The sequence below is a fragment of the Melospiza georgiana genome, chromosome 26, assembly GCF_028018845.1.
Source record: "Melospiza georgiana isolate bMelGeo1 chromosome 26, bMelGeo1.pri, whole genome shotgun sequence".
Taxonomy (NCBI): domain Eukaryota; kingdom Metazoa; phylum Chordata; class Aves; order Passeriformes; family Passerellidae; genus Melospiza; species Melospiza georgiana.
The window spans coordinates 2,839,357-2,856,305 of NC_080455.1; the positions used below are offsets into that span (position 1 = coordinate 2,839,357).

At 49.4% G+C, this 16,949-nt stretch overlaps 1 protein-coding gene across 1 annotated transcript in view; it reads right to left on the reverse strand.

Moving 5' to 3' along the window:
• ATP8B3 (ATPase phospholipid transporting 8B3) overlaps positions 1-16,949 on the reverse strand; it is a 39,335-nt gene that overhangs the window by 3,579 nt on the left and 18,807 nt on the right. The window contains exons 13-27 of the mRNA XM_058041126.1: positions 16,616-16,809; positions 15,453-15,661; positions 13,343-13,377; positions 12,068-12,224; positions 11,266-11,454; positions 9,642-9,754; positions 8,215-8,379; positions 6,342-6,453; positions 6,015-6,090; positions 5,488-5,620; positions 4,804-5,071; positions 3,812-4,035; positions 1,582-1,665; positions 653-892; positions 323-461 (exon numbers count right to left, since the gene is read on the reverse strand). Of these exons, the coding sequence (XP_057897109.1) occupies positions 323-461; positions 653-892; positions 1,582-1,665; positions 3,812-4,035; positions 4,804-5,071; positions 5,488-5,620; positions 6,015-6,090; positions 6,342-6,453; positions 8,215-8,379; positions 9,642-9,754; positions 11,266-11,454; positions 12,068-12,224; positions 13,343-13,377; positions 15,453-15,661; positions 16,616-16,809 (2,338 nt within the window). The remainder of the gene's footprint in view (positions 1-322; positions 462-652; positions 893-1,581; positions 1,666-3,811; positions 4,036-4,803; positions 5,072-5,487; positions 5,621-6,014; positions 6,091-6,341; positions 6,454-8,214; positions 8,380-9,641; positions 9,755-11,265; positions 11,455-12,067; positions 12,225-13,342; positions 13,378-15,452; positions 15,662-16,615; positions 16,810-16,949) is intronic.

Consider the following 16,949-nt stretch of genomic DNA (forward strand, 5'->3'; position numbering starts at 1 on the left):
ATTTATAGCAATTCAGAGGGATGGGGAGGGTTTGCAATCTCCATTTCAGGGGAGGCTCCTGCCTTCCTCAGCAGACACCTGGCTTTCCAAACCGAGACAGTAGGGAAGGTGGAGAGGGAACAGGGAACAAGTGCTGGGGACAGGCCCCCAGCCAGGAAGGTGCTGAGGGCTCTAAAAAGGAGATGGCACCTAAAGTGGAGTTAGAAGTCAAGGTAGAAGTTCAAGAAGTGGCAACAAGGAGATGATCTGCAGGGTGGGAAACAGCTCCTAGCACCAAGGCCAGGGAAGGGAAGGGCCGTGGGGATAACCCAGGGCACCTCACCTGGGAAGCGGAAGATGGCAGGGGCTATCCTGTAGGCATCAACAGTTTGGGTCAGGAAGGAGAAGAGGCAGAAGAGGAGCAGGCTGGCTGTGACCATCAGGAAGGACAGCACTGTCCAGTACTGAGTGTCCAGGACAATCTGTGGGGACAGAGCATCAGTCTCATGAGGGGCATGGTGACCCTCTTCCATCCAGCTGCTTTGTCCAAATCCCTTCTCCATCCCAGAGACAGCATCCCCCCAGCCATGAAGCCTCTGGGGACAATGCCAGAGCCCAGGGACCCTAAAGATCTGCTGTGGGGCAGGATGAGCAAGAGCAGATGAGTGCTCACCTCCACCAGGACCGATAGCAGCGCTGACAGGGCCACTGTGACTGAGAAGGACTCATAGTCACCCACAACCCTGGTGCCAACGTGGTCCTCAAAGGCCCAGAGGGTGATGTAGAAGCTGATGAGGGAGGTGCCCACCCCGTGCAGGAGGGTGACACCAAAAACACGGTAATTGAAGAGCTCGTCCTGCTGCCCGACCACGTAGAGCTCAGGGAACTCCAGGCTCTTCTTGGCACTCACATCCTGCTGGGAGAGCATCCCAGAGGGGATGCAGGGATTGGGGCAGGGAGGGAATCCCAGAGGGAATTAAGGGATTGGGGCAGGGAGAGCATCCCAGAGGATGCAGGGATTGGGAGAGGGAGGGAATTCCAGAGGGGATGCAGGGATTGGGGGAGGGAGGGAATCCCAGAGGGGATGAAGGGATTTGGGCAGGAAGGGAATCCCCGAGAGGATGCAGGGATTGGGGCAGGAAAGGAATCCCAGAGGGGATGCAGGGATTGGGAGAGGGAAGGAATCTCAGAGGGAATGCAGGGATTGGGGCAGGGATGGAATCCCAGAGGGAATGAAGGGATTTGGGCAGGAAGGGAATCCCCGAGAGGATGGAGGGATTGGGGCAGGAAAGGAATCCCAGAGGGAATGTAGGGATTGGGAGAGGGAGGGAATCCCAGAGGGGCTGCAGGGACTGGGGGAGCAGGATGGGGCTGTCCCACCCCACACACCCTCTGGGAGAGCTGCACTGGGTCCCTCTGCCCCGTGGCTCTGGGGGGACTGGGGACAGGCACCCCAGGACTGAGGGTGAGCTCCAAATGCCCAGTGAGCTCCCAGTGCCCTGTGCTGGCACCAAGGGCTGTGGAGATGGGGGCAGTGACTGCCAGGCTGGCTCCCAGCTGCTGAGGGTGGCACAGGGCTGGGTGAGCCCGGGGAAGCCATACCTGCTCAAAAAGGCCCACAGACAGCACGGGGTAGGCAGTGTAGAAAATATTGTAGAGTGCGAGGAACCAGCCCTCATACAGAGGCTAGAAGGGAACAGGGAGAAGCTGTGAGCTTGGAGGTGCTTTGGAAAGACTCACAGAGGATGTCCAGGCCCCAGGACACTCAGATCCAAGCATGGAAATCCCCTTGGACTTGCCCCATCCCCTGCATGAGCCCCACATTTTCTGTAGGGTCACGGTGCAGACAGAGATGGGGCTGGAGCTTCACATATTGCTGGTCAAGTCACACTTGATGATGGCCCTTGGGATCAAAGCTCCCATTTTGGAGGAAACCAGCTTAATGCACATGGCATCCTGCATCTGTCCAAGCCTGAACTGCAGCTCACAACTGTGAAAGGGGTTTTAGAGTGACTTCTGTGAGCCAGAGAGAAGTTTGATCAAAGGATCCGTGTTTACCCCTAAAAGAATTTCCTACCAAGGTCATTGACATAGAAAGCCAGAAAGAAGGAAGGATAAATAAGAGAAACCTGCAACTGTCTACTCCAATAAGCACTTTGTTGGTCTTTCCTGACCAATGAGTAAAGTCTATACTTATGAGTCTTATAAGAAGGTATAAAAAGCATGCATGCTATAATAAAAACAGGTTCTGAAAATGGAGACAAATGTATTGTTTTTGTCTCAACTACAACACACAAGGAGATCCTAAGTTTCCCCAGGGTGCTTTCCCAATCCATCCAGGTGAAAAGCAGATAACCAGTGCAGATAACCAGTTGTGCCTCAGTCAGAATTTGGACATGGCAAAGGAGAAAAGGGCACCAAAGTGGTGATGTGGACACGTGTCCCCCAGGCAGCCCCAGGCACAATCCCTGCAGGGGATCCTGAGCAGGAGGGTGTAACTCTGGTGCAGAGACCTCCACTGGATGGACGTGACCCCTTGTCCTAGGGTGACATTATGATGCTTGTATCCCTATCCGTGTGTTCTGTTTCTGCTGGATATCATGTTCTGTGCCTTCAAGACTGGCTCTGAAGAGCGAATGTTTTGTTTTGGTTTTGTTATCAGCCACTCTGGGACACAGAGATGGGGCAGTACATGGTGCTGCTTTTGCTTTTTGCTTTGCGCTTGCTCTTGCTTCTGCTTTGCTCCTGCTTTGCTCCTGCTTTTTGCTTCTGCCCATTAGTCAGTTTAGCTAAGCAGTCCAAATTTTCCCTGGACTGTTTTTCTTTCCCTTTCTTGGAATCACTCAAACCTGCTCCGGACTGGGACCTGGGAACACCGAGAGTTTGCACCTTGTGGCTGCAGCAGCTGCCCCAGCACCGGAGGGACTGAAAACAGAGCGACCACCCCCACGAGAGACTTTCTGAATTTGTCATCTTTTTCAGAGCGGTGAAAGAGTATTGTCATCTGGTATTGTTCATTTTGTGTGCTGGGGGTGCTTTGCCTGTTAAATAAACAGGTTCTTTCCACTTGTCTCCAAGGAATCCTTCCTGACCCAGTTGGGGCGAGGGGCCATGGGTGTTTGCTTTCTGGAGGGGCCCCCTTTTGGAGGTTTTCTCCCAAATTTGCCCATAACCAGGATGTTGGGGAAGATCACACAGGAAAACCTTATAAATATGATTGCCTGGCAAAAGATTTTGAGAATAGAGAAACTATAAGTGAGATTGAAATGAAAGCAAGCTCTGAGATCCTTTAGTTACTGAACAATGGGAAAACAATGGTGTGGCTGGCTGAAGGTAATCCCCTTTTGATGGAACAACACCCTCTGCTTGCAGACAGCTCCAAGGGTCTGAGCAGACCCTGCCAGCTTGGCAGAAGGGGCCCAAAGAGGAGTTTTTAGGGTTTAAAATGTAACACAGTATGGTAATGTAATGATTCTTATAGACTGTGTGTAAGTGCTATAGGATTTGTATATTGTACTAGATTGGTTAGTGAGAATTAGAATATTCAACACAGAAGATGATTTATTGTATTGTAATGGGAACTTTGCTCTCTTACCTCTTGCCTCTTAGCTCTTACCCCTTTTACTCTCTTACCCTCTCATCCTCTCTCCCCCTCTCTTCTCTCAGCCCTGCTCTGAGCTGTGGCTGGCAGCTCCCAGCAGGGCCCTGCACCCAGGCCCTTTGCAATAAACCCCAAGTTCCACAACCTGGCTGCAGAGATCTCTGGTCTCTGGCTGTCCCAACTGTGCTACCCCCCAGTGCTCCTACCCCAGGACACCCCTGCCCCCCTCACCTGTGCCGTGAATCCGCTGTGGAAAGCGAACCACACCTGGGCCAGGAGGCCGGCGAAGGTCTTGTAGAAGAAGCAGCGCAGGAACTTGCAGATGCGCAGGTAGTTCCAGCGGCCGTGCACCAGGAGCAGGCGCTGCAGGAAGGAGAACTGGGCCAGGGCGTAGTCACTGCACTGCACGGCCTGCAGCCCCTCCAGCCCGCTGATGCCCACCCCGATGTCCGCGGCTGCGGGTGGCAAACGCACACGGGGAGCTTTGGGGACAGCCGGGGGCTTGATGGCCCCGTGGGTTGTTGTAGGGGGATACAGGATGGGTAAATGAAGGTGGTATAGAATGGAATCTTATTCCCTAAAGAGTTGCAGCTGAATTTTAACAGGCCACACCTATAGCCAATAAGAAGCGTGTTATAAAAGAGTGGATTGGTGGGAACTGAGGTCGGTTGGCTACTGTGAGGACAAGGAAGAGTCAGTGCCTAGAGGAGCTGCCTACAAGAAACATCAAGGAGGGAAACTCTAGCAATATGGAACCCTTGCATTGTAGTGACAATAGAGCTCTTGCACTATAATGACAACAGGTTGTCCCCAGGAATGTGAATCCAGGAGTGACAGACAAAGGGAACAAGACTCTCTATGTCATGTCCTGGATATTCCAGGCGTAGTATGAGAGCACAGCCCTGTGTCAAGGCTGCTGGGAGGGGCAGAGATGGCTCTGCCAGCTGCCCACGTTGGGGTTTGAGGGTTCATCAAGGTTCATCCCAGGTGCCAAAAGCACCTTATCTTATCTTGGCTTATCTTATCAGCTTATCTTGGGCTGGTCCTGTCCTGTGCTTCTCACTACCCTCCCAGCACAGTAATGTGGGGAACAGGTTTGGGGCTTCCCCTCCCAGTTCCTCACCCCAAGGGGAGGGTGAGGTGGTGGGGATGACAAATGGGGCACCACCATCACCAGTGGGACACACCAACAGAGCCCCAACCTCCCCCTGCCTGAGCCTCACTTTTGATCATGTTGACGTCGTTGGCCCCGTCCCCAATGGCCAAGGTGACGGCCTTCTTGTGCTTCTTCACCAGCTGCACCATCAGGGCTTTCTGCTTGGGGGTCACCCTGCAGCAGATCACGGCCTGGCAGCTGGTGGCCAGGTCCACAAAGGCCTTCTCCACCAGAGCCCCCTGGTCCTGCGAGGCCTCGGCCCTGCCACAGCACAGCCACTGCCATGGCCACCCCTTCTTCTCCTTCAGCACCTCTCCTGTGTGCAGGATTCTGTCCTTGGGGGAGAGCACACGTGGCTGGGACCTCACTCAGAGACCTCAGATCCCTGCACTGCTCTCAAATGCCCCAAAAGAGTGAACTCTGGTTTTCCCCAAGCTCATCAGAGTGGGTGCTGTGACCATGAGCCCAGGGTGTCCCAGTGTGACCACGAGACCTTGTGAAACCCACCCAGCCTGTGTCACCCCAGAGCACTGAGCAGCTTTGGCCAGAGCTCCCCAGGACCAAATGCTCAGTGCAAAGTTGTTCTCCTCCCCTCCCTTCCTTCCCCAGCCCCAAATGGGCTTCTCCCACTTTTTGGGCAGGAGGAGCACCACGTCCTGCCTGTGCTGGTGCCACCCAGGACTCTGATACCACCAGGGCAGGAACAACCATCAGGCAGGGAGCAGAGAACAGCATCCAGGTGCCACCTTACCAGGAAATCCCCGCTGATGATGATGGCTCTCTTGTGGCATGGAGTCTCTGGGTGCTGCTGGGAGAGGCTGCATGGGGCATCCCCATGGCCACTGAGGTTGTTGTTGCTCTCCCAGTAAGCCTGGAGGATCTCACTGTGGGAGGAAGGGGGATTGGACATGAGCTGGGGACACTGGGAATGCTGGTGAGGCTTGGTCATCTCAAAGCTAGGGAGATGGCACTGTGGTGGGAACAGGAGGAGCAAAGAGGAAGTTCACTCATATCAGAAATCAGCCTGGTTTAGAGGCTGGAGAGAAGCTTAAATCCTTTCTGGGCAAAGCCTGCCAAGGAAGAGCGTGGGGTGGGAGAAGAAACAGGTGAGGAGGCTGGAAAAGCACCAGATGAAGTCCATGGACATCCAGGCTGGCACAGGGCAGGAGGAGCTCCTGTGGCTGAGCTGAGCTCTGCCCACCCTGCCCCAGCTCCTCTGCTGAGGGTGTCCCCAGAAGGGACAGCAATGTCCTGAGCCAGGAGGGGACGGTGTCTCACCTGACCTCCTTCTCCTCCAGGATCTCCATGTCGTCTGTCAGCAGCCTGCAGGCGTAGCCGATGTTCATCGCGGTCTCTGCAACACCCAGCCCTCAGTGCTCCATGGTGCTGCCCCCAGCCCAGGGCAGCCCCCAGCCCTCGGCTCCCAGAGCCCTTGGTGGGCAGCAGCTCCTTCCCCTGCCTCAGTTTCCCCTGGCAAGTGGGATGTGCTGCAAAGGGAGCAGCAGAACCAGTTCCTGCCCACTCCCAGTGGCTCTCCTCCTCTCTGGTCCTGGTCAGGGGAGAAGCTCAAATTTGTTGGGGGGTTCTGGGGGTGCCTCCACTGACCTTGTTTGTCTCCTGTCAGCACCCACACTTTGATGTTGCCCAGTTTCAGCAGCTGGATGGTCTCGGGGACCCCGTCTTGCAGCTTGTCCTCAATGGCTGTGGCCCCGAGCAGCTGGAGGGGGTGACTGGGTGTCATGGCACGGGGCAGGGCAGGACAGAGGTGGGAATCACCCCTGGATCCAGCCAGCAGCCCTTGCTGGGGGTGACACAACCTGACATCTACAGCCTCACACCCCAGTGTCCACTGGCAGGTCACAAAGTCACCCCTTGGGTGAACTCCACCTGTCCTGCCCCCAGGGAATGGGTGTTGGGTTGGACACTTCACCTCCTCATTCCTCCCCCCTGCCTGCCCTGTGGGGCACAGAGAGCTCCTCCTGACCCCAGCCCTGTCCTGTCACTGACATATCTTTTGAAAAATACCTTTGCCAGGATTTTTCTCCTGAGAAGCTGAGAAACCTCAGAAATGAAATATAAACAATAATTATCTGCTGGTGTGGAATGTCCCAAGTACATCTTTGATTGGTCTCATGTGGATTGTTTTTAATTGATGACCAATCATGGTCCAGCTGTGTCAAGGCTGTGAGCAGTCACAGGTTTTTATTATTCATTTCTTTGTAACCTTCTGATGGAATCCTTTCTCTCTATTTCTTTTAGTATCATTTTAGTATAACATTTCTAATATAATAGAATTGTAATGTAATGTAACATAATATAAATTATATGTATCTTAATACAATATATTATATTATATTATATTATATTATATTATATTATATTATATTATATTATATTATATTATATTATATTATATTATATTATATTATATTATATTATATTATATTATATTATATTATATTATATTAGATATATTATTTATATTATGTATTACATAATAAACAATATAACATAATATAACGTGATATAATGTAATGTGATGTAATGTGATAATATAATATAATGTAAAGCAATGATGTAATGCAATATAATTATGTAATGTAACATAATGTAATATGATATAATATGATGTAATATAATATAGATTATATATACTTTTATAATATTAAATATAATGTTATATCTAATAGATATTATATATTATATATATTATTTATATATTATATAACACAATATAACAATATAATATAATGTAACGTAATAATATAATGTAATGTAATACAATATGATATTATGTAATGTAATATGTGATGTGATTAATATAATATAATATAATATAATATAATATAATATAATATAATATAATTCATTCCTTTCTAATCTTCTGATGAAATCCTTTCTTTCTATTTCTTTTAGTATAATTTTAGTATACCATTTTTATTATAATATAATTAATATAATGTAACGGAATATAATATAATGGAATATAACATAGTGTGATGTAATGTAATATATTATATTATATTATATTATATTATATTATATTATATTATATTATATTATATTATATTATATTATATTATATTATATTATATTATATTATATTATATTATATTATATTATATAACATTATATTATGTTATGTTATGGTATGGTATGTTATGTTATATTATATTATATTATATTATATTATATTATATTATATTATATTATATTATATTATTATTTATATAATATAAATATATAAGATCTTTATGTAATATATAAATATTATTATTAATATTTTTATTTATATAATATAAATATATCTTTATATAATATATAACTAATATAATATAGTATAACTATAACATAATATAACATTACGTGATATAATGTAATAGAATAGAATAATAAATCAACCTTCTGAAACATAACATCAAAATTCTCATCTCTTCCCTCATCCTGGGTACCCCTCAAACACCGGCCCATGTCCCACCTGCAGGTTCTGCTCCATCTCCTCGTAGAGCCTGTCCAGCTCCCGGGCTCGGTCCCCCAGCAGCGCCGCGGCCTCGCGGTGCCTCCGGCCCCAGGTGCGGAACTCGGCCTCGCTCACCTCCCGGCTGGCCACGCACAGCGTCCGCAGCGTCTCCTCCGCGAAGCGCTGCGGGGAGAGACATCAGCACCCTCCTCCCACAGGGGTGGGTGGCAAAGCTGTCCTTGGGCCCCTCAAACAGGAAAGGGAGACCCAGAAGTTTCTCTCCTGGATTAGGTGAAAAAGGCGCCTCATAGGATGTGGGGGACTTCACCTCAAACTTAAGGATATCTAATTGGGAGCCAAAAAGTCCCTCCTAAACAATTTGCTAGAAAAAGAAGTGAACAAAGAACCTCTGACACCTGGCTCACCTTTCCTCTGTTTGTTATTTTGCCTTTTATTAAACCTTTTTGTTTCCAACACTGCAACAGAAGCCATCCTGCTGGTTTTTATGCTTCCAAGGGTAGCTGAGCTATCTTGGGTTTGTTATAGACTCTGAGAGCTTATGAGACCTGGCTTGAGGAGGCTCCTGTAACATCCTCCCTCCCCAGGAGATTGTGGGAAATTAGAAAGTAAGGACAAATAGAACAATGGTCTGTGTATTAACACTTGGCTAGAATAACTCCCTAAGCTACAGAAAAGTATATCTAGTATACACTAAAAGTATATATTATAAAAGTATATCTAGTGAGATATTAGGGAGTTCTAAGCTTAATAATGGAGCTCTGTGCATTGTACCTTAAGGTTTACAGGCAGGTATTGTATCCGAAATAAGCAAGCATTGTTTTAACCAAAGGTACGTGTGCTCATAGTGGTTGAATTGCACTACTGCCAATATGCTTTTGCTTTGTGTGATTGGTCAAAAAACTTTAAAAGTGAGTTGTAACATTAAGTTCTTTGCTGTTGGGGATGTGAGCTGATGGCATCTTCCCATTGTCATAACCATGTAATGAGACCGATGCTGGAAAATCAAAGAGCTTGAGATGCGTTCCTCAGCAGTCCAATCCTGTTTGTGATTTGTACATAGACCCCCAAATGGCAATAGAGAGGGCCAGGAAACTCTCACAGGACCAGGACATCACCCCAGGCCAGCCATGGGCACAGCCAGAGACACTCCAGGACCTGAGCATCTCCCTCCAGGCTCCAACTCCTCCCATCCTCCAGCATCCCCCTGAGCATCCCTGGATGCGGCTGCTCCCTGCAGAACACCGAAGGTGGAATCCATTCCCTCTCACCCCCTGTCCCACATGCAGGTGAGGCTCCTAGAGCAGAAGGCAGAACCAAAACCCCTTAGGCAGAGGGAGGAAGAGAACGGGGCATGGACTGCAGAACACCCAGCCCAAAGCCAGCAGGAGGCAGAGCAGCGCTGTCACGCCAGAGGTGGCACTCACATCCAGAGCGCTCTCGGTGAGGCTCTCCCGGGGCCCGCGGCTCCGCAGCCTCTCCAGGATGACGGTGTCGGCGCCCTTGGTGTAGAGCCGGATGGTGCCCTGGGGGTCTCGCACTGCCAGGGAGGGGAGGACACCTTAGGGCCCCTCAGAGGTGGCTCCCGTTCATTGCTGTCCCTGCACGGTGGCCACACTGGCCATGCTGGCCCCCAGAGGGCTCCATGGTGCTTTTCCATCTGTGGCCATGGGGAGCATAGGGGTATCCCTGTCGTAGACATCTTTTTGTGAAAAGTCCTTTCCTTAGGATTTTTCCTCCTGAGAAGCTGAGAGGCCTCAGGAACAAAATGTAAACAATGGTTATCTGCTGCTGTGGAATGCAACAGGTGCATCTGTGATTGGTCTCATTGAGTTGTTTGTAATTAATGGCCAATCACAGCCCAGCTGACTTAGACTCTCTGTCTGACCCACAAACATTTGTGATCTTTCTATTCTTAGCTTTGCTAGCCTTGTGATGAAACCTTTTCTTCTATTCTTTTAGTATAGTTTTAATGTAATATATATCAAAAAATAATAAAGCAAGCCTTCTGAAACATGGAGTCAGATCTTCATCTCTTCCCTCATCCAAGAACCCCTGTGAACACGGTCACATATCCCCAAATCTGCACCACCACGGGGCAGAATCAGGGACTGTCAGTTCCTCACACAACTCCTCTGAGCCCTGGATTTACTTCCTCTCTCTTGGCTGCTCAAACCCTTCTTGGCTGCCATGACCAAGGTGAGCAAACCCACAGGGATGACCAGGATGACCCTCAGGAGCCAGCTGTGGATTTACTGATATCAGAACTCAGTGCATCCCTCCGGGTGTCCAGAGTTGCTGGGACCCCATCAGGGGGCTCGGAGACCCTGGCACGCAGCCCAGAACACCTGGGGATTTGATTTTGACCCCTGGAGAAAGTTACCAGCTTTATATGATGAACTGAAATTCACAGAGGTTTGAATAGTGTAATAACTAAATGATCACAGGGTGAAAATGTAGATTTTAGGATTTTTGGTATGGGGGTTATGGGGACAAGATGGAGGAATTTGGGTGTGTCCAGCCTTTCTTCTTCTTCTTCTCTATCTCCATTTTCTGCAGTGATGGTGGCACTTTGGGATTGGTTTAGAGTAGAAGTGCACTGTCTAACACAGGTGATGGGTATTTGGAATTAAGTGTAAATATGTTATATGTAGTTTGTAGTATAAAAGGACGACACAGAGAGTGCCTGTGGCTGCCCTGCTGAGCAGATCTCGGCTGGGCAGAAAGAAAATATTATAGATAAGAATTAATAAACAACCTCAAGACAGAAAACTGAAGAGTCCAGACTCGTTCTTCAGCCGTGCAGGCCAAAGCAGAGACACCCTGCACATCTCGAGGCAGCAATTAACAACCAAAAACCCGAGATACTTCCTCTCCCTTGGCTGCTCAAACCCTTCTTGGCTGCCCTGACCGAGGTGAGCAGATCCACAGGGATGACCAGGATGACCCCCAGGAGCCGGCTGTGGCCACCTGCAGCCATGCCAGTGCCATCCCTTGTGGGCCTGAGCACAGAAGGGACTGGGACAGCCCAACCCACCCCACCCCACTCACCCAGGACAGACATCCTCTTGCGGTCACTGTTGAAGTCCAGCATGGCCAGCAGCTTGTAGGTCCTGGTCCTGCCCAGCTCCCTGATGGTGATGGAGTCCTGAGTCCGGCCCAGGAAAACGTAGCCCAAGCTCCTGGCTGCCAACACCAGCGCTTCCTCATCAGGGGAGGCTGCCTGGTAAACCAGCTGGTCTGCAGGGGAGGAGGAGGAGGAGGATCACACACAGAGACTCCCAGCAAACCCCACGGGGACAGCTGCAGTGCCCTGTTCTTGCCCATCTGTGACACTCTGAGCTGCCAGGCTGGGAAAGCCCAGCCCTGCTTGTCTGATCTGGAGAGGGACAAGGGATGGAGGGACAGGACACAGGGAATGGCTCCCACTGCCACAGGGCAGGGCTGGATGGGAGATTGGGAATCAGGAATTGTGGAATCCATCCCTGGAATGGATTTCCCAGAGCAGCTGGGGCTGCCCCAGGATCCCTGGCAGTGCCCAAGGCCAGGCTGGGCAGGGCTTGGAGCAGCCTAGGACAGTGGAAGGTGTTGCTCCCATGGCAGGGGTGGCACTGGATGAGTTTTGAGGACCCTCCCAACCTCAACCATTCTGGATTCTATGCTCCCAGACAGAATTATCCCCCTTGTGCTTCTGTTCCCACCCATGAGCTCTGAAACTCCCCCAAACACAAACCCATGGCACAGGGACAGTGGCAGAGCCCCCCATGGGCTCTCCCACCCCACAGCTGAGCTTTGCTGGGTTCTCCCAAACCCCACCACGGCCCCAGAGCCCCGAGGGGCAGCTCAAACCCACCGCCCCTGTCCTCCACCATGACGGTGTGGCAGAGGGCCAGCAGCCTCAGGAACTCCCTCAGCACGGGGTCATTGTCCCTCTGGGCGGCTTCCAGCAGCGTCACATCGCAAACACCCGACTTCTGCTCCCCAGGGTGCTCCCAGCTCAGCCCCAAGCCCTGCAGGAGGCACAGGCAGGATGCAGGAACCCAGTGGGGCTGAGCACAGGGCTCTGTGTCCCCAGGAGCACCGGGATGTGACACAGCAGCACTCCGGTGTTCTTCTGTCTTGGGTTCCAAATGGGGATGTGTGCTCTATTCTATCTGTGGAGCAGTTCTGTTGTTCCGTTCATTGGGCAGTTTTCTTTCTCTCTCCCACAGCCAACCCTCCCCCCAGGAGATCTCTGCTGTCCATGGCCACTGAGTGTCCCTGCAGGGCTGATCCAATCCCAGCATCCCATGGGGAGATGCTCCGCCCAGGGGAGGAGCCAAGCATTCCTACCTGGGCACAATCTGAGCCTGGCACAGCACAGCAGCCTTTGCCCCCTGCACTGCCAGAGGAGCAGCTTTCTGCTGCCCTGCATGGCCAGAGGGAGCCCAGGCCCATCTGCAGCAGCCCTGGAGCTGCAGAGGAAAACTCCCCCCTTGTGCAGGATCCCTGCTGCAGCAGAGCCACAGCTGGCACTGCAGGAGGGCTGAGCCCCCATGGGATGGGGCTGGGACACCACCCTGGCACACAGGGGGTCAGGTCTATTCTCACTCTGTCAGTAGGTTATTTTGTTTGTACTATTGCATTTGTATTTTCAATTTTCCTAGTAAAGAATTGTTATTCTTATTCCCATATCTTTGCCTGAGGGCCCTTAATTTCAAAATTATAATAATTTAGAGGTTGGGGGTTTACATTTTCCATTTCAAGGGAGGCTCCTGCCTTCCTTAGCACACACCACTTTTCAAACCCAGACACCTTCTAAGGTCTCCCTGTCAGTGTGAGACCCCCAGGGCACAGACCCAGGCTGGAGCTGAGCTTTGCTCTGTGCTGTCCACACCAAGGGGGTGAGTGTAAAACAGCTGGGAGTGAAAAAACCCTAAAAATCAGAACTGCATCCTTTTATAACCCCATTTCCCGTGTCCTGAATGACAAACTCACCAGACCCCTCTGAGAGCCTGGACCTTGTTTGGAGCTAGGTGAGCTCCTCAGCACCAGCCTGTCCCTGGTGTCACCGGTGTCACCAATGTCACCAGAGGCACCAGTGGCACCAGTGACAGCCCCATGGCACGTGGCAGGGGGGTTTACTCACCTGTGGCTGTTTGTTCTCCTGGCCTATGCCTGAACCTGCCAAAATAAAAATAATCCCATTAATAGAGGGCTGGCAGGAGGCTTGAAGCAGCTTCACTGGAGAGGCTCCTGCTGGAGAAAAATCCAGTAAAAAACCAAAACCCTGAGCATCTGCTCAGGGTCAGACTCCACTGGGATATCCTCACTTTTTTGGCTTTTTGTTCAGATTTTCACCATGATTTTAATGGTAAAAATTTAGGTTTACTGTCAGCTGCATTTCCTGGAAGATTCTACATTTGGCTGAAGCCTGCTGGGATTAGGGTGATGCTGCTCCACAGGGGTGGGATGTGCTACACCAGGCAGGGAAAATTTGGTTTATTCCTGCCTAAAAGCTTTGCCAGGTTTTTTTGGCCTTCCTTTTTGCTTTTATCCGTGTCCATTTGTCTCAAGCACATGATATCTGCCTCAGGAAAGCAGTTCTTCATGCTAAAGCTTGGTCCTGCCCTCCTCATTAAATGTCACTAATTAAACATCATGATGGCTCCCAAAGTAGGCCAAGAGCTGCAGAAAGTGCAGCAATGAGAAGAGGGAGGACTTAGCAATTTTCAAGGCTTTATGGGGAAAACTGAGCAGAATCATTAAAAAGAATGAATTTTTAAATGTACACAAAAGGTTTAAAAAACAAAAAACCCCAAACAGACAAATAAAATAAAAAACCCAGCACAGAGCAATTACATACATTCACTCTAATTGAACAGCTTAAGGACAATGATAATTTTATAACAAAATAAAAAATAAAAACTTCCAAAAAAAAAACTTAATATAAAAATAAAATGCACAAACACTAAATAAAAAATAATGAACTTATTTCTATAATTATGAAAAAAATACCTTAAATTAATAAAAAGCTATATTAAAAAATTATAAAAAATAGAATATAAAAATATAATTATATAAAATAAAGCTAAAATTAAAATTAAACTAAAATGAACTAAAACTGAGGTAAAAACTTACTAAAACTAAAAATTATAATAAAAACATATATAAACATACTACAAAACCCCATTAAACAAAAATATCCACAACGCAACAAAATTAAATAAATGTAATAAATCTTAAGAAACCAAAATAAACCTCATAATAACTATCTATTAAATTAAAAAATTATGTATTGTCTTATAACAAAAAACTTATAACTACTTTAAACTATTGCCAACTACTTCCTCCTTTAAAATCTCATGACGTCTAAAACTAATATTTATCTAAATAAGAAATCCTTCTTCACCCAACAATAATCCCATTCCTTCATTAAAAACAACAACTGTCTTGGGTTGGAAGATGTGGCTGGGGGTGTGTGTTCTATTCCCATCTGTCAGAGCTGGGGCAGTTCTCTGCTGTTCTTGGGGCAGTTTTTTCTTTATCTCTCCCACAGCCAACCCTCCCTGCAGGAGATCTCTGCTGTCCATGGCCACTGAGTGTCCCTGCAGGGCTGATCCAATCCCAGCATCCCATGGGGAGATGCTCCGCCCAGGGGAGGAGCCAAGCATTCCTACCTGGGCACAATCTGAGGTTTGGGACACCAGCACAGCCTTTCCACTGGATTCCCAGAGAGCAGCTGCCTTTCCCACTGGATCTTCAGAGGAAAACTCCACCCTGCTGCAGCAGAACCACAGCTGGCAGTGCAGGAGGGCTGAGCCCCCATGGGATGGGGCTGGGACACCACCCTGACACACAGGGGGCAGGGCATGCTCTGACTCTGTCAGTGTTTTGGTTTGTTTTTTTTTTTGTTCTATTACATTTGTATTTTTAATTTTCCTAATAAAGAACTGTTATTCCTGCTCCCATATCTTTGCCTGAGAGCCCCTTAATTTCAAAATTATAATAATTCAGAGGGAGGGGGTTTACATTCTCTATTCCAAGAGAGGCTCCTGCCTTCCTTAGCACACACCTGTCTGTTCAAATCCAGATACAATAATAAATGCTGCACCTGCAAAGCCCCAAAAACGTGGGAGATGAGAACAAGGAGAATTCCTACCAACACCAATCCTCCTGTCCCAAGCACTCAGCACGGATGGAAAGAACCAGCTCCAGGTTCATCTGAGCCCCTACAAACCAATCCCAGCCCAGGTTACCATAGATGGTCCCGTTGACACAGCATTTCTTGAAGCTCATGATGTTCTGGGTCAGGGTGCCCGTCTTGTCTGAGAAGATGTACTGGATCTGGCCCAGCTGGTCGCTGAGGCTGGTGCTCCTGGCCTCAGCTGGGATGTCCTTGGCACCATAATACATCTCCAGATCCCAGTTGATGAAACAGCTGTTCACCAGGTAGATGAACTCAAACCTAGGGAGTGCAGGAGGAGAAAACAGGGAGGAGGAGGTGGTGTTCCTCAGAGCCCAGGGTGCTGGGGAGCTGAGACAGGAAGGGAAGGCAGGGGGACATCCCCATTGGGATCCTACTGCTCTGCTCAAGGGACACAATTCCAGAGGGTTTTCATCACCCACTGGGTCCCCTCTGGAATTCTGGCCCCTGCTGACCTAATTCACAGATCTGCAGGTCCAGTGAAGGGCCCAAAATTTGGAAACAGCTTTTTCCAACATAAATTGTGATTGCTGGCTGCACAGAGCAGCTGTGCCCTTCTCCTCCCCCACTCTGCTGCTGTCCATAGGAAGGCTAGGAATATCTCAGATCCTGCATCCAGGGAGCTGCACCTTCCTCAGAGCCATCCTCAACCTGCTCCCATCTAACTCCCAATATCCCATCCATCCCTCCAGATTCACAGATCTGCAGGTCCAGTGAAGGGCCCAAAACTTTGGAAACAGCTTTTTCCAACATAAATTGTGATTGTTTGCTGCACAGAGCAGCTGTGCCCTTCTGCACCCCATCCCTGCTGCGTTTCATAGGAAGCCCAGGAATATCTCAGACCCTGCATCCAGGGAGCTGAACCTTCCTCAGAGCCATCCTCAGTCTGCCCACAATTCCCAGTATCCCATCCAGCCCTGCCCTCTGGCAGTGGAAACCATTCCCTGTGTCCTGTCCCTCCATCCCTCACCAGGGATGCCCAGGGTCACATCCCTGTTCTGCTTTTGCCCTGGGAAGATCTGAAACCACATCTTTGGTGTTTGTAGGACACACACCCCATCCACCCTTCCCCTCTGCTGGCTAAGGGAGCACCTGGGAATGACCTGGGCCACACCTGGATCTTCATTTTGGGGCTGTGACCCAAGCTCCAGGTGAGGAACAAGGGCAGGGGGTGGGTGCTGGGCCCTGGTCCCCACCAAGCTCCGTGGTCCTTACGTGATGTACATGGACATGGGGATGATGATGCTCAGGATGATGGTGAAGCCCCAGAAGTTGAGGAAGGCCTGGTGGGCAGGGCTGGTGTGCTGGTAGAGGGCAGCCAGGTAGCTGTGCTTCTCCTGGAACGTCCTGGCCCAGAACCCTGAGGCCACAGCCAGGCCCAGGGACGTCGCCAACAGCAGCAGGAAGATCTGGGGTAGGAAAGCAGCATGAGAAGGTCCCAAGATGAGAAATCCCCACAGAGCCCACCAAAATCTTCTCTAGAAGGCTCCAGGGAGAGCTCAGAGCCCCTTTGGGGGCCTGAAGGGGCTCCAGGAGAGCTGCAGAGGGA